At 43.1% G+C, this 18,260-nt stretch overlaps 1 protein-coding gene across 2 annotated transcripts in view; it reads right to left on the bottom strand.

The window, feature by feature from the left end:
* LOC143738169 (NLR family CARD domain-containing protein 3-like) overlaps positions 1-18,260 on the bottom strand; it is a 58,910-nt gene that overhangs the window by 25,895 nt on the left and 14,755 nt on the right. For both annotated transcript variants that reach the window (XM_077230156.1, XM_077230157.1), the window contains exons 5-6: positions 17,485-17,598; positions 893-2,668 (exon numbers count right to left, since the gene is read on the bottom strand). In XM_077230156.1, the coding sequence (XP_077086271.1) occupies positions 893-2,668; positions 17,485-17,598 (1,890 nt within the window). The remainder of the gene's footprint in view (positions 1-892; positions 2,669-17,484; positions 17,599-18,260) is intronic.

Consider the following 18,260-nt stretch of genomic DNA (forward strand, 5'->3'; position numbering starts at 1 on the left):
CCATGTGCTCTCCTGTCATTTTTTAACCCTGCCCATCTTGTTACCTGATTATTGATTAATTTGCCCCACATGTCCTCCCTAGTTACCCTCTTTTGCTTGCTTCCCTATTTATTCTTCTTGTGTTTGCAGTCCTGTGTGGGTTTGTCGTTGTTGTTCTACCCATCCATGTTCCTCCTGCAAGTCAAAGTCAAAGTCAAAGTCAAAGTCAAGTCAAGTCAGTCTTGTTTCCCCCCTCGGGGTAGTTTTTGTTTTGTTTTATTTTATTATTATTAAAGGGTAACTAAACACTAAAACAACTTTTTTTAGTTAATGATCTGTAAGAATGGAGTTTCATAAATGCTGTTCATTGATTTGAGTACATTTTTTGACATTTGGGTTTAAAGTGTTTTAATTCTACAATATATGGTGTAAAAATGTCTGAGTGCTGCCCTCTTCAGGTTGAATGGTGGCTACTGCAGTTGAATTTTCCTATTGGAAGTTGTGGTACTCTCTGACGTCAGAGGGTCCCAGCTAACCAAGCCCTTGCCTACAGAGAGATGCGTCTCAGGTGCACGCCTTCTGCTGTCTTCTTCATTCACCATGTTTTTGTTTGTTTCTTTTATTATTTTATTTAATCCAAAACACTAACCAGCTGCGCTCTGTATCTCTCTGTTCAAATTCTTCCCGCTCTGCCAAAAAAAAAGCATGAAATTACCGTAAAAAGCCGTATATTGCTGAGAAACGCATGTTGTCTACTGTCAAGGGCAATTTGAATAGTTTTGATAGTGCAAACGGTTGAGTTACGCTAAAATGAATACAAGCTTGTCGGTGACGACACAGCTGGTTTCAAAGGGTTAAATCATAAATGTGATCATGTTTTATCAGTGTAATGATTGTTGTCAGTGTGACTTACTGAACTGATCTGGATTCTTTAACCACAGGCAGCATCTTCTGAAGAACTTCATCTGCTGTATTTTGTGCTCCAATAAACAGATTTAGATCAAAAACATCAATCTTCTGCTCTGATGTCAGCAACACATAAACCAGAGCTGACCACTGTGAAGAGGAGAGTTTGGTTTCTCCTATTTTTCCAGATTTGAGATAATCTTGGATCTCCTGCATCAGTGAATCATCACCGAGTTCATTCAGACAGTGGAACAGATTGATGGATCTCTCTGGAGAGCGATTCTCCCTGATCTTCTGTTTGATGAGCTGAACTGTTCTCTCTTTGTTGTAGGAGCAGCTTCCAGTCTGTGTCAGTACTCGTAAGAGAGTCTGATTGGACTCCAATGAGAGACCCAGAAGGAAACGCAAGAAAAGGTCCAAATGTCCATTCTTACTCTTTAAAGCCTCATCTATAGCTCTCTGATGCAGCTCAGATAATGGAACATATTTCTCATGGTTAAAAAGTCTAAAGAAGACATTTTTAGTAATTTGGCCAAACACATTTATGTTCTTGTTTGTAAAGTAAATGTGTGCATATAGAGCTGCTAGATGTTCCTGGATGCTCAGATGAACAAAGCAGAATACTTTCCCCTGATACAAGCCAAACTTCTCTCTGAAGATCTGAGTGCACAATCCCGAGTACACTGATGCTTCTGTCACATCAATGCCACACTCTCTCAGGTCTTCCTCATAGAAGATCAGGTTGCCTTTCACAAGCTGCTGGAAAGCCAGTTTCCCCAGTTTGAGAATCATGTCTTCATCTTTGACTTTCTTCTTATAGTCCTTCTCATGTTTGATATTGGTCTGAATGATCAGGAAGTGTGTGTACATTTGAGTGAGAGTCTTGGGAATCTCTCCTCCCTCTGCTTCACTCAACATCTTCTCTAGAACAGTGGCTGAGATCCAGCAGAACACTGGGATGTGGCACATGATGTGGAGGCTCCTTGAGGACTTCAGGTGTGAGATGATTGTATTGGCCAGACTCTGATCACTGATTCTCTTCCTGAAGTATTCCTCCTTCTGTGGCTCATTGAAGCCTCGTACCTCTGTCACTCGATGGACAAACTCAGAGGGGACGAGATCCGCTGCTGCTGGTCTGGAGGTGATCCAGATGAGAGCAGAGGGAAGCAGATTCCCCTCAATGAGGTTCGTCAGCAGCTCGTCCACTGAGGCGGAATCATATATGTCACACAGTTTCTCTTTGCTCTTAAATTTCAGAGACAGACGACACTCATCCAGACCATCAAAGATGAACAACACTTTAAATTTATCACTGGATATGTCCAGTGTCGATATTTTAATTTCTGTTTCAGGGAAAAAGGCATGAAGAAGATCTGAAAGACTGAGTGGTTTGTCCTTCATCAAGTTGAGCTCTCTGAAAGCAAGTGGAAATATGAGTTGGACATCCTGATTCTCTTTCCCTTCAGCCCAGTCCAGGATGAACTTCTGCACAGAGACTGTTTTTCCAATGCCAGCGACTCCCTTTGTCAGCACAGTTCTGATGGGTTTGTCTTGTCCAGGTAAAGGTCTAAAGATGTCACTGCATTTGATTGGTATGTCCTCTGTTGCTGCTCTCCTGGATTGTGTCTCAATCTGTCTCACCTCATGCTCATTATTGATCTCTCCCCTTTCACTCTCTGTGATGTAGAGCTCTGTGTAGATCTCATTCAGGAGTGTTGGGTTTCCCTGCTTTGCTGTTCCTTCACACAGGCACTGAAACTTCTCCAGCAGATCTGTTTTGAATCTTTTTTGGGCCAGTGAAAGATTAATGGATTACAACATAAAGAGATAAGTTTTAGTAAAATAACAATACTCGCTAATTAAATAATTAGACACTATCACACAAGCAACAGTGCTGTTGGTCTATATATCAGTACAACTGTTATTTGGCAGTTTGCAATAGCCTTTAGGAATTGGATATTGATATAGCTTAGATTTCATTATTAGGGGCCAAGCACCGAAGGTGCGGTGGCACCTATTGTATAGGTGGTTCGTTCTTCTTCTTATTCTTCCGTATTCTTCCTTCTTCCGCTCTTGGAGTCTATGGCAGCCCATAGAACTGCTTGTGGGAAAGTTACGAAATTTGGCACACTGATAGAGGAAATTCTGAACTGTCAACATAGCAAAAAACTCAATCCCTCAAGCGCCACAAACTGTCGAAAGTTGCACTCATGTTTATGCTAATTACTTTTGAACCGTAAGGGCTAGAAAAAAGGGCTAGAAAAAAGCGAAATTGACGTGCGTAAAAAACAGAAGTTTGAAGCGAAATTTACACGCGTCAATTTCGATCTTGACGCGCGAATGGATTCAAAGTGTACACGCGTATAACTAGACGCGGCAGGTGCGAATTTTACGCTCAATTTGCGTCTGGTGTGAACGCACCCCACGTGGGATTGATTTCAAACCCCTCCCCTCTTTTACGTTCCTGACAACGTCATATTTTGTTTTTGGTCTGTCATTGGTTCACACACACACCCACAACAGCACTTTATATCAATAGATAGGTCACGCGCGTCGGAGGCGGAATCTGTTGGCGGCCATCTTTTTACAAGACGGCTAATGTTGATCGAGCATTCATCGAGAGTCACCGCTTTGTATTTGCTCTGGAGAGCAGAACAGCGGCGTAGGGATAATCGTCGCCGTATTTGGGTCCACCAGACCCTTCGGAGGCGAACCCAGTTTGGCGAGTTTCACCGTTTGCTCCAGGAGCTGCGCCTGGATGACGGCCGCTTTCAGCTGTACTTCCGCCTTTTTCTGCGCCCAGTTTGATGACCTAGCTGTTGTCCCCATAGACAGTAAAAGAAATGGACACAGCGACCCCATTGATTTCAACGGAGAAGCCTGAAGCCCGATTATTGCACTTCCTGTCTGATGGCTGAGCGACTGCGCAGGCTCAAACTGAGCGTGACGACAGTCTGAACGTTGTAAATCTTCTAGTAGCTGTGCCAAGACAAATCTGAATCACCTAATTCCTCAAAAACGTTGTTGGAATATTTTGTCCCGTTGTTTTTATGGACTCTCTATCTATGGGCTTCTCCCTTGACTTTATGCCTCTATGCCTCTATGTCCCCCCGATTGCCTCAAAGACAGTAAAAGATTGCCTGCGAGCTTCTCCTCCTGTCTATACGGTAATGTCTCTATTGTGCGTCATAAAGTCGCGTGGTTATGGTGCAATCGTTAGCCTGTTTTTAACAAAAACGGCTTCTATGGGGCCATAACGTAAGATACAAAGTAATGGAGCCTTTTATACCTTGTCGTGTTTCTTTAGAAATAAATAATGGACAAATGAAGTCTTTGGACGCCTCAGATGTAAAGTTATTCGCTGTCAAAGTGACGACAAAATGAATGGGAGTCAATGTAATGCGAACAGCAGGTGATGTTCTGCTACAATGGCGACTCCAGCGAGGCTTCAGTTTCCGGCTGATGGATTACCCCCTTGGTTGTCCCGCATCGGAGCGAGGATCACCCTCGCCCTCACCCACCTATTCTGTAATTTATTTTTGTTTTGATGATAAATGGAGCCAGCCTAGGCAACTACAAAAGTAATTTTGTCCTGTGATTTTTTTTTTCCCTCACACAACACTGTCCAGACACAAACTATGTTCTTGAACTAAAGTATGTTGGTTCTCTTTACATTAGATAATAATACTGTTTCATATAATCTAGATTAGATATGGAATAAATAGCATACAAAATGAATGTCTCATATATTAAAATCAAGTTTTTATGTGATAAAATATTTACTTCACCACGTGACAGCAGCAAGCTGGCTCCTGATTGGTTAATGCGGCGCGAATTGACGCAGAAGTTCCGATTTTTCAACTCGGGCAGCAGACGCGAATTCGCGTCAAATGTGTGAATGCACAAAAAGCACTAAATAAATCATTTGCGCGTAACGCTCCAGACGCTCTATTCGCGCGAACTTGACGCGCGAATGAGGTGAATTCTCGTCTACCGCGCCACGCTCTACGCCTCATTCGCGCCGCATGAATTTTTTAAGCGCGTAACGTGTCTTTGCATTGACTTAGCATTGAAATTACTTGCGCTAGACGCTCTATTCGCGTCCGGTGTGAACGCACCATTACGGTCTTTGGATACAATACATTTGGAGATACACGTATTTGTACTAGATTATTTTCGAAGAAAACATGGCCAAACGAAGATTCAGTGCCGAGCAAGCTGCTGAAATGATTTTTGCCGAGAACAATGAGAGTGAGAACGGATCTGATCCAGATCGATTTGATTCGGATGAAAATGATCAAATTCTGGACGGAATCGATGCATTTGAGGAGTAAGTATGAATGCAATATTGCTGATAATATATTGTATAATATATATTGTATAATTTTTTTTAGCAAAATTATTGTATTGTAGCTTTTCAGAAATAACGGAGCAGTAATCAAATAATGTGCGCCATCAAATAATGTGCGCTTTTTGGCCGCATGTAGTCCATCTTCATTTACATGCTATTTCGTTTAATTTGCTTGTCTATTTTATTGTAATGTTTTTTTAGGGAAATTTTATTGTAGCTTTTCAGAAATAATGGTGCAGTAAGCCTTATCTAAGTACTATTTGTCTACATGGGAGGGGGTTTGGTTTAGAGTAGTATGTTAGACCTATCACTTCTGCAGAGGTGGAAAGAGTAATAAAATATTCTACTCAAGTAAAAGTACTACTACTTCAATGAAATTTTACTTAAGTACAAGTAAAAGTAGCGGTCTAAAAATCTACTCAAGTAAAAGTAAAAAGTAGCTCATTTAAAACTGACTCAGAGTAAAAGTTACTGAGTTACTTTTTTAAGAGCGGGGGTGGGGTGGGGGACCCTCCCGTGTAGGGTTGTAATGGTATAAGATTTTCACAGTATGGTAACGTCTCAGAAAATATCACGGTTTACAGTATTAATCAATTGTTAAATAAATAAACTGTATTATTAAATTATGGGTATTATTATTATTATCATCAGTTAAAATGACATAAATTAATGAAAACAGGATTTTTTTTTTGGTTGAACAAATGCTTTTATTATAACAAACTTGAAATAATTTGTTTGTTTATTAAAATTTCAATAAAACATGTCTAATCAATTAAATTTGATAATTAATAATGAATTAGATTAACAACTTATTTTTAACATTAATAATTTATTAAAATGTTTAAGTATAATATTGTCCTATGAAATTTATTTTATTCAGAAAATTGATGTTTCTTTTTATTAGGGGTGTAACGATATTCGAACCAAACCGAAGAACCGCGATACAGAACCCACGATTCGAATGGCGATACTCTCATGGCGTAACGAACACGCTCCGCCCTGCAAGCTACCCCGGCCCCGCCCAGCCCGGCTCATTGATTGGACCTGGAATCAGTGTTGTCAAGTCCGCTTATTATAAGCGACTTTGGGCTTGTTTTTCTGTAAAGTCGCTTACAAATATTGGTAGTCGCGGCTTTTTTTGGGCTTGTTTCTAAAGTGTAGTTGCTTATTTGGGCTTGTTCTCAGCTCGTTGTCAAGCAGATATTTTCTATATGTTATTTAAACGTAGGAGTTTGTCTTGCCTGTTCCCTCTGTCTCTCCCCTTTCCCTATACACAGAGTTTTTTCCCACCCACATCCTGCTTCTAATTGGCTCTGACCCAGATGGCAATGAGTACCAGCCAATCAGAGGCAGAGCAGGGCAATCGTTTTTTTTTCTGGTTAGGAAAACGTCAGTGAGTGACGTTTAAATGAAAATACGTGCGAGTCGCGACCATCGCGACTGATGGTGACTGGACTGTAAGAGAGTTTTTATATATAAATTATATTTTAGATATTATAGATATAGATATTATAGTTTAATATTGTTTAACCCTTTAACTGTCACTCCCCCTTTTTTCGCATAGACATGAAAATCACTATTCAAACTTAAATGGTTGTAATTCAAGAATGCTTTGGAATATAGACCTATGGTTGGTCTTGTTTTAAAGAAGACATTTGCCAGATTAATGTTGAAGTGAAGTATTATGAAGTAATGAAAGTGAAACAGAAAAAAAGTTATACAAGTTTGAGTTTATGAAAATGAACAATGTAAAAATATAATTATTAATATTTTATATAAAATATATATATTACAAAATATATTTTACTCTAAAACTGCCAGAAAATGTAAGCCAAAAATCTGAAGAAGTTGTGTTCCAAATTTTAGGTTGATATCTCAAAAAATTAGCTTTCAGTAAGATTTTATTTGGCCGCAGTACCAACATTTTTCACTAGATGGACAGCCAAGCTTCATTACAGAAGAAAAATAAACTACCGTGTGCACAGTTTTACAAAACTAGGCACAGTTTACCAATCTGTCCACATGGTTGTAAATTGACAATCTGTACCCACAGTTTAAAACTATCTGTCACCACGGATTGTAACAGTAGCGGCAGCGCGGAGTAAACGCGATCATCTCTTCCTCAGTTACAGAATAAACATGAATGGACACCTGAAGGTATGTTGAAAAATACAGTATACTTACTAAAAGGCATCATAACTCGTGTAATCGCTCAATCAGTGTTTCATCAGCGCAAAGACGTCAATAAAACTGCATAGCTTGTCACTAGCATTATATTTACCTCAGCAGGCTAGTGATTAAGTGTCCACAACTTGTTGGTTCCTAGAGAAATTAACTCTTGCACTAAATAAATGCAGAATATTATCCTATATATTATATTTTACTTAACCTGTTAATTATATCTTGATTATTTAAAGTACGTTTAAAATATATATTAATGAAAATGACAGCAACTGTGTAAATTATTATATTTCAATAACAAATTAGAGTAAAGTTAATGCAAAAACTGCCTTATGTTCAGTTTACATGTTTTCATACAATGTAATGTACAATGTACATATGTATTTCATACATATGTAGTAGACAAACGCAGCTCAGCAGAACAAATAGGGTTATATATTTACTTGCAGTATTTTTGTGCTTAGCTTAAATATCCACAGACCATGTCGCGATTGGATTTATTGCACAGTTCTACTTTCCATGTATTCATCCATCCATTATTTTGCATGTTTTACGTGACATCTGCATTAAGTGAATTCCATTTTCATGACTGGATTCCGGGATTCCCTTTGCATCACGTAAATCGGGACATACCTTTATCTGCAGGAGGGATGGTGTCCTGTATCCTCTTTTTGCAGCCACTTTGTGTCCACATTTTTTGCAAATTGGATATCTATCCTCGAGGACAACCACGCTTTTTTTCTACTTTTCATACTGGCCATAATTCGCTTGGCGCTTAGCTTTCAGCTTCAGCTGGGTCTGCGTCACCTTTTTTGCGCGTTTGTTCTCCCGCCCTTCAATCAATTCAGTAGTTTCCGGAGTGTGTGATTTTTTTTTTTTCCCCCCTTGTATTATTATTTTTTACTCAGTAACGGATATGATTTCAAATGTAGCGAAGTACAATACTTAAAAGAAAACGTACTTAAGTAAAAGTAAAGGTACAGATTTTAAAAACTACTTTAAAAAGTAGAAGTACACAAAAAAACTACTCAATTACGTAACGCGAGTAAATGTAATTCGTTACTTTCCACCTCTGCACTTCTGCCACTAAAGATTGCTTTATCAATAATCTTCCTAATCAGTTTCATCGTCTCAGCATCCCAGATATCTTAGAAGAACTTGATATTGCAACAGAAACCTTTAACTCTCTCCTTTCCAGCACTTTAGACACAGTTGCTCCGTTGCGCTTAAAGAAGATTAAAGAATATTCTCCAACGCCGTGGTACAACGAGCACACCCGGGCCCTTAAGAGAGCATAAGAGAGCAGCCAGAAAAATGGAGCGAAACTGGAAGAAAACTAAACTAGAGGTATTTCGGATTTCATGGAAGGAGAGCTCGATTGCGTACAGAGAGGCTTTAAAAGCTGCTAGATCTGCTTATTTTTCAACCCTATTAAAAGAAAATAAACATAATCCAAGGTATTTATTTGAAAAAGTGGCTACACTAACGAAAAGAATTTTGCAAACTCGTTAATTCATCTAAATCGGCATCATGTATGTTAGACCCTATACCGACTAAACTACTGAAACAGATGCTTCCAGAAGTCATAGATCCTCTTCTTAACATCATTAATTCATCTTTGTCTCTAGGATACGTAACAAAAACCTTTACGCTGGCTATGATTAAACCGCTTGTTAAAAAAACGCAACTTGATCCTACAGAATTAGTCAATAACAGGCCGATCTCAAATCTACCTTTTCTGTCAAAGATACTAGAAAAGGCAGTATCCTCACAACTGTGTTCCTTTCTTGAAAGAAATGGTATCTGCGAGGATTTCCAGTCAGGATTTAGACCGCACCATAGTACTGAGACTGCTCTCATTAGAGTCACAAATGATTTGCTCTTATCATCCGATCGTGGTTGTATCTCTCTATTAGTGTTACTTGATCTTAGTGCTGCATTTGACACCACTGACCACAACATTCTCTTAAATAGACTAGAAAATTATGTTGGCATTAGTGGAATTGCATTAGCATGGTTTAAATCATATTTATCTGACCGCTATCAGTTTGTAGCAGTAAATGAAGAGATGTCTTATCGATCACAAGTTCAGTATGGCGTACCACAAGGCTCAGTACTAGGACCGCTGCTGTTCACTCTGTACATGCTACCTTTAGGAGATATCATTAGGAAACATGGCATTAGCTTTCACTGTTATGCTGATGATACTCAGCTCTATATTTCTTCCAAACCTAACGAAACTCACCAATTCACAAAATTATCGGAATGCATAGTTGATATCAAAAATTGGATGACTAGTAATTTCCTACTACTAAATTCTGAAAAAACAGAGATTCTAATTATTGGTCAAAAAACGTCCACACGTAATAACCTAGAATACCGTCTAACACTTGATGGCTGCTCTGTTAAGTCTTCGTCGTCAGTTAGGAACCTGGGTGTGCTCTTTGATACCAATCTTTCATTTGAAAGTCACGTGTCTAGTGTCTGTAAAACCGCATTTTTCCATCTTAAAAATATATCTAAATTACGTCATATGCTCTCATTGACAAATGCGGAACAACTAGTTCATGCGTTCATGACATCAAGGCTAGATTATTGTAATGCTCTACTGGGTGGTTGCCCTGCACGCTTAATAAACAAACTACAGCTAGTTCAAAACGCAGCCGCTAGAGTTCTTACCAGAACCAGGAAGTACGAACATATTAGCCCGGTTCTGTCAACACTGCATTGGCTCCCTATTAAACATCGTATACATTTTAAAATATTGCTGATTACTTACAAAGCACTAAATGGTTTAGCTCCCCAATACTTGAGCGAGCTCTTAACGCATTATAGTCCTTCACGTCTATTGCGATATCAAAACTCTGGCCAGTTGATAATACCTAGAATATCTAAATCGACTCCTGGCGGTAGATCCTTTTCCTATTTAGCACCAAAACTTTGGAACAATCTTCCTAGCATTGTCCGGGAAGCAGACACAGTCTGTCAGTTCAAAGCTAGACTAAAAACACATCTCTTTGACCTAGCATTCACATAACACTCTATAGACTTCTATAATTCAATATTAGGCTGTATAGATTAGGTCAGCCGGAACTGGGAACACTTCCCTTAAATCCTGATGTACTCGTTACATCATAAGAAGAATGGCATCTACGCTAATTTTAGTGTCTTTGTTTATCCCGAGGTTTTCCCGCAGCCTGCTGGATCCAGGCCGTTTCCAGATCTGACGAAGGACTTTCACCTGGACCCGATGACAATGCAGTGCTGAAGTGCCAACTAGCCTCTCCCTATGGAGGATCCCTATACCACTCTACAGATAAAGCCTTGTGGAATTTTTCGGTTCGCGTACCTACCCAAAGTGATAAGATAAAATAAAATTCTGCATCAAAATTTAAAGACAAGACAAGTAGTTTGTTTAGGCATGGTTTGTAAGGAATTACAAACCTGCGCACATATATTCAAACGCACATAACTATAGAATCAATTCTTAATGCGCATGTGAACGCCATCAGCGTCTATCACAGGTTCACGTTTAAAGTCTGTTTAGAGAGAACGGTGTCGTCTTAGCGGCCCCTAATTTAATAACAAATGATCATTTAGACGGAAGTGAATCAATCAAAACTAACTTTAGCTGGAAAAAACATTTTTCAAGAACCACTATAAAACCAAACCAATCTCTGTTATCTTAAATTATATGTTTATCTCTGTAAAGCTGCTTTCAAACAATCTACATTGTTAAAAGCGCTATATAAATGAGGATGACTAGACATTGTATACTCGGTGCGTAATGGTGAAGGCTCCAGTAATAATAGTAAGATTATTGTAGTTAGAAGTTCTATGACCTGGATGTAAAAATACACACATGATGATGAATAGCTAATCTTTATTTACCACATTGTAATAAAGGCTGTACAACTTTTGAATGTAAACTGACAAAATCTGTGTGTTTTAGAACAGCCCCAGAACAGCCGATTGCATCATTGCTCAACCCAGGACCCTGAACGTGCACCCCCTTCCTGTGTGGACTGATGTGCAAATGCAGTGCACAGTGACATCTAGAGGTTCTTTTTGGATGTGTTTGGTAAATTGAGAAAGAATATTCAATTCAAAATTAACATTTATGTACCCTTTACAGTTTCTTATAATTTCTGTTTAAAAAAAAAACCTTATGGTGACTACAGTCACAGAAATCTAAATAGTTAATTTCTTTCTATATATATTTTCACCCATTTAAAAAAAATTATTCTAAAGCCTTTGACACATCAAAATTTGTTGTAAAATCCCTTATTTATTTATGGTTTAATATTTTTCTATAATAAAAACAAAAAAATGGAACTTCAGTTTTTGTATTTCTTAATGATATATCACAGCAGAACACATACAAGTCTCTCTAGAAGTGTATTGTAAATGCATCCACATTGTAGCTGAGAGTCTATAGAATCCAGAAATATGACTCTCTTCACTCTGCTATAAAAATTGACCATTCCAGAAGCCAGAATATCAACGTAGTGCCAGGCGGACTTAAAACCCCTTAGACTTTGAAGGGTTATTATGTGCATACTATTTACATAGGCTAATCTATGAACAGTAACTCAAAATTGGCAACGGCAATGATAAACAAAAAACTAAAATAACAGCAAAAGTATAATAATCATCAAACAGTAAATTAGAGAAATAAAAAAGTATCCAGCTATATTTAAATATTATTTACATACTAATTACTAATTACAGATTAGAGTTTTTGTGTGTATAAGTGTGTGTGTGTGTGTTTTTTTCTTTTTTGTCTGTTTTGCACTCTTGGTGTTTTAGAGATTCACCCCTTCACTGTTGAGTCCTTTTTTTATGCATCGTGACTGATTTGTAGATTGTATGCACAAAAAAAACATCTACCGTTACGTAGCCAAGACTGAGCTCAGGCGATCCCCGCGGTACAGCGGAAAGTGGCAGGCAGACGTACTCAGGGAACGAGGGTTACATACGTAACCGTAGACGTTCCCTTTCGTTGTCACTCCGAGTTACGTCGGATGACGACGAATGGGGTTACCAGTCTAATCACGCCACCTTCTCAGCTGTCTTCCAGTGCCCTGCGTAAATCGAGATCCCTGTCAGCCTGGACAAAGGACTCCATTTATCACAGGAATACCAAGGTACACTGGGAAGCATATCCCAAGCTTAGGGGAAGTATGCAATTAATGCCAACCCAGAGGGGGGGGACTTAGAGAATACACATATGACCCGAAGGAAGCATATGGAAAACACTGGGGTGTCCAGCCGCAGGTGGAATATTTCAACCCCAGGGGTGGCAAGGTGGCTTGCCAAGGGAAAGACACATGCTCAGAGAGGCTTACAGTGGAAATACACATGTGGGGGTCGCTCAGAGGAGGGACCGTGCACACGGGAGGCACCTAGCCGACGCACAGGCAATAGACACTGGCGCCGACGTCAGGAGTGCTGGAGGAGCTCAGGGCTTTCGGGAAAGCTCACCTGAGGAAAATATCGCACGTATCCAGTCCGTGGAGTGGAATGGCGAGCAAGCGAAGACACCTGAGCGGGTCCGGTACTAGCTGGTTGAAGCGAGTACACGAGAGGACACAGGCTCCACTCGGAGATTATAGAATCTGGCGAATGTGTTAGGTGTCGCCCAGCCTGCAGCTCTGCAGATGTCTGTTAGCGAGGCGCCATGCGCTAGAGCCCAAGAGGACGCCACGCTCCGGGTGGAGTGGGCAGTCACACCAAGGGGGCACGGTCGACCTTGCTGCTGGTAAGCCAAAGCAATGGTGTCCACTATCCAGTGAGACAACCTTTGCTTGGAGAGAGCCTTTCCCTTCAGCTTCCCACCATAACAGACAAAGAGCTGGTCTGAGGTCCTGAAACACTGCGTTCTGTCTACATAGGCGCGGAGAGCGCGTACTGGACAGAGCAGTGCCAAGGCTGGGTCTGCATCCTCCGAGGGCAGCGCTTGCAGGTTCACCACCTGGTCCCGAAAGGGAGTGGTAGGAACCTTGGGCACGTATCCAGGCCGGGGTCTCAGGATCACGTGAGAGGAAGCCGGCCCAAATTCCAGGCACGCTTCGTCAACGGAGAATGCGTGCAGGTCCCCACCCCTCTTGATGGAGGCCAGTGCAACCAGGAGCGCTGTCTTCATAGACAGGAACTTAAGCTCGACTGATTGCAGGGGCTCAAAGGGAGCACTCTTCAGGGCAGTTAGAACCACTGAGAGGTCCCAAGAGGGAACGAGAGGAGGACGAGGAGGATTTAGTCTCCTTGCTCCTCTCAGGAACCTGATGACCAGGTCGTGCTTCCCCACCGACTTACCTTCGATGAGGTCATGATGTGCTGCAATGGCGGCAACATAGACCTTCAGGGTGGAGGGAGACAGCCTTCGCTCCAGCCCCTGTTGAAGGAAGGAAAGCACAACGCTGATCGAGCATCTCCGGGGGTCTTCCCGGTGAGAAGAGCACCAGTTGACGAAGGATTCCACTTCAACGCATAGACGTGTCTCGTGGACGACGCTCTAGCGGAAGTGATGGTAGCCACCACCGCTGGTGGTAGGGTACTCAAACCTGCCTCGTCCCATCCAGGAGCCACACGTGGAGGTTCCAAAGATCGGGACGAGGGTGCCATAGGGTGCCCCGTCCCTGAGAAAGAAGGTTCTTCCTCAGAGGGATTGGCCAGGGAGGTGCTGTCGCGAGGAGTACTAGTTCGGGGAACCAGGTCCGGTTGGGCCAGTAAGGGGCAACCAGAATGACCTGCTCCTCGTCCTCCCTGACCTTGCGCAAAGTGTGCGCAAGAAGGCTCACTGGGGGAAACGCATACTTGCGGCCCTGCGGCCAGCTGTGCGCCAGAGCATCCGTGCCGAGCGTACCCTCGGTCAGGGAATAAAACTGGGCGCCACGGGTCGAGTCGTGAGAGGCAAACAGATCTATCTGCGCGTCCCCGAACTGGTCCCAAATCAGCTGAACCGACTGGGGATGGAGTCGCCATTCTCCAGGGAGGGGCTGAAGCCGTGAGAGCTCGTCGGCTGCACAGTTCAGCGCTCCGGGAATGAAGATGGCTCGAAGCGACCTCAGATGCTTCTGACTCCATAGGAGGAGGTGGCGAGCAAGTTGAGACATACGGCGGGAGCGTAGACCACCTTGATGGTTGATGTACGCTACAGTGGCGGTATTGTCTGAACGGACTAGTACGTGTTGACCCCTGAGCAACGCCCGGAAGGGGTGCAGGGCAAGGCGTACTGCCAACAACTCGAGGCAATTGACATGCCACAGCCGCTGGGGTCCTGTCCAGGAGCCCGCAGCAGCATGTCCATTGCACATGGCGCCCCAGCCCGTGGTGGAGGCATCTGTTGAGACAACAACATGCCGGGAAGCTCGTGCCAGGGGGACACCCGCCCTGAGAAAACCGAGGTTCGCCCAGGGGGTGAAGAACTGATGGCAGGTCGGAGTAACTGGTACTCGGAGCATCTCCTGTTGTCATGCGCCCACCTGGGGACTCGGTCGCGAAGCCAAAGCTGAAGCGGTCTCATATGAAGCAATCCGAGCGGCGTGACCGCGGCTGCAGATGCCATATGCCCCAGGAGCCTCTGAAGGAGTTTCAGTGGAACCGCACTCTTGCCCTCGAATTGTCTCAGGCAAGTCAGCAGTGACTGCGCGCGCTCGCTCGTAAGCTGCGCGGACATGGCGACCGAGTCGATGTCCATACCGAGAAAAGAGATCCTCGACCGGCCCTGGGTGGAGGCTGCTGCGTGGTCCGGGCGGGAGGGGCGGGAGGGGCGGGAGCCGCAGGAGGGCGCCCTCGGCGGGAAACAGGTCGAGGCGTCTGCCCGGCCGGCAAGGTGGAGGCAGCAGCGGGCCGGCGGGGCAGAATGTGTCTGATGGCCTCGGTCTGTTTCTGGGCAGTTGAGAACTGTTGGGCAAAGTCTTCAACTGCACCGCCGAAGAGGCCGGCCTGGGACAAGGGGGCGTTAAGCAGACGGGTCCGCTCGGCGTCCCGCATGTCAGCCAGGTTCAGCCACAGATGTCGCTCCTGGACCACAGCTGTGGACATCACCAAACCCAGGGAGCGCGCGGTAACCTTCGTCGCCCGGAGAGCAAGGTCGGTCGCGGCGCGCAGCTCATCAAAGAGCCCTGATTTGTCCTACCCTCGTGCATGTCTCTGAGCATCTGGGCCTGGTAGACCTGCAGAGTGGCCATAGCATGCAGTCAGTGAAGCAGCCGCCTGTCCCGCCGCTCTGTAAGACTTCGCCACCAGGGTCGACGAAAATCTACAGGCTTTGGATGGGTGATTAGGCTCGCCCCGAGAAGAAGCACTCTGAGGACATAGTTGCATGGCAACAGAGCGCTCAACCGGGGGAAGCCCAGTGTACCCACGGGCAGCTGCCTCATCGAGGGGAGGAAAGGCGGATGAGACCAGCGAGCGGTCCCGAGAAGACAGGGGGGTCTTCCAGGACTTCGAGATCTCATCATGCACATCCGGGAAGAAAGGTATTGGGGTTTGCCGAGGACGAGGGTCGGCGGCCTTACCCAAAAACCAATCGTCCAGCCGCGAGCGCTCAGGACAGGGTGGAGGCCTCCACTCAAGTCCGATGCTCGCGGCTGCCCGGGAAAGCATGGCCGTCATCTCCGGATCAGACTCGAGCACAGCCGTATGCACACCGGAAGGTGGCAGCTGTGACGAGCCCTCACTTCCAGAAGAGTCAAACCCGCCTAGTGATGCTGCAACAGACATGGCATCTTCCTCTGTAGCTTCTACTGAAACACGCGGGCCACCAGAGGGTAGACCCGCGGGAATCAGCAGTTCACTAGCGGGCACCGTCTTTGAAGAGGGGGGCTGGGGTCGCGGACACATAGTCGGCGCCTTGTTCCAGACCGTAACCCTCAGGTCACCCTGGCCACCAGCCGAGGACGGGGGGTGGATGAGGGGACTCTCACTCTTGCGAGTTCACTGAGTCTCGACCGTAATGACGCGATGGTCATGTTCCCACAGAGAGAACATGAGTCATCCACGAGCGCTGCTCTAGCATGATCAATGCCCAGACATACTATGCAACGCTCGTGCCCATCAGAGTCCGATACCAATCTGCCGCAACCAGAAGTACACGGGCGAGACATCTTTAAAAAGACGTGCCACATGTAAGCTCTTTTAGTGAGAGAAAACTCAGGTGTTGAAGCACCCGGGGAGAAACGCACCAACTGGCAGACCACTGCAACAGATCAGCAGGAGGCACGCTCTCGCCGTAGATCGCCGTCACACCAACACTCGAGGTACTCGTTTGTAAAGCTGACAATTCAGAGATGGCTTGTGGAGAGAAGAATACACTTGGCTCCGAAGCGAAAACATATCTGCTTGCTGCCGGCTTCCTCCTTTTATACCCATGAGGTGGGGCGGAGTTACGCCATGCAAATTCCGCAGACCCATGGCATTTCTTTGCCATTGGCTCGTTTTGTAATACTCGAAGTTGATAGGCTTTCTAAGCGAAACCCCATTCGTCGTCATCCGACGTAACTCGGAGTGACAACGAAAGGGAACTCTGTATTTTCATATTTTTGCCAATTTCCCATTCATTTCCTATGGCGGGTCATTTTAGACCCGAAGACCCTGAGTGTGATTATTTTTTTACGACCACTTAGACTTTTCAAATCCTGTCCCCAATTTTTTGGGATGTTCATATACCAAGTACCTATAAATTTACCAGGTTTCGCACCATTCCGATTAAGTTACGATTTTTAACAATTTTTTATTTGAACGCTTTGGGTCATTTTAGACCCGAGGAACCCCAGAGGTAAGATCCATCTTTGTAATTGCATTCTTCATTTGAACAATCTGAAGATCAATGCATAAGAAAATCGATATTTATAACCACCTCTAAAAATCATCCTGATAATCAGACCAACAGCATTGCTGCATGAGTGTTATGGAAATTTTAACAATACTACAACTAACAAAAAGTTAAGACTTTCGTTTAAAGATTCAGTGTTGCTAGTTACTATTTACTTTATCTATTATTTATGATAGCTGATCAATACAGTGAGTTAGCATCAGGATGAGTCTAGACAGAAATGTTGTACCTCAAATGAGCTGATTTTTGTCGTCTCTCACATTTTTTGTTTTCTATAGACTGGTCACTCTTCATGGGCACACAGCTGGACTCTGGTGCTTGTGATCTCAGCTCGTGGAATCGACTTCAATAGAATACAGACAAGAATATACAGTATATAGTTAATTTTACATGGATAGATTAATTATAAAACAATGCCTGCAAGAGTACACTTTTAAGAGTAAAAATGCTATATTAGTCAGTTAACTGACTTAACTAAAACTGAATATGGTAAACAAATTGCACTTCCAAAAGTCATACATTTGTGGAAAAAAAACAACAAAACAAAAAATACAAATTTCTTTTAAGTATAATAAATAAAACATAAAAAGCAAAGGCAGATCAGAACATTTTATTAACAACACCCGGGCCCTTAAGAGAGCAGCCAGAAAAATGGAGCGAAACTGAAAGAAAACTAAACTAGAGGTATTTCGGATTTCATGGGAGGAGAGCTCGATTGCTTACAGAGAGGCTTTAAAAGCTGCTAGATCTGCTTATTTTTCAACCCTATTAAAAGAAAATAAACATAATCCAAGGTATTTATTTGAAAAAGTGGCTACACTAACGAAAAAGAAAGCTTCAAGCCCATAAGTTTCCAAGAAACACAGCAGTAATGACTTTATGAACTTCTTCACTTATAAGATTGATAATATTAGGGACAAAATTATAACTATGCAACCGTCTACTACAGCATTACATCAGAGAGTGCATTATAGTCTCCCTGAGGTAAAATTTGATTCATTTGTT

Source organism: Siphateles boraxobius, unplaced genomic scaffold (assembly GCF_051911475.1).
Source record: "Siphateles boraxobius isolate OS27281-9 unplaced genomic scaffold, OSU_SipBor_1 14, whole genome shotgun sequence".
Lineage (NCBI taxonomy): Eukaryota > Metazoa > Chordata > Actinopteri > Cypriniformes > Leuciscidae > Siphateles > Siphateles boraxobius.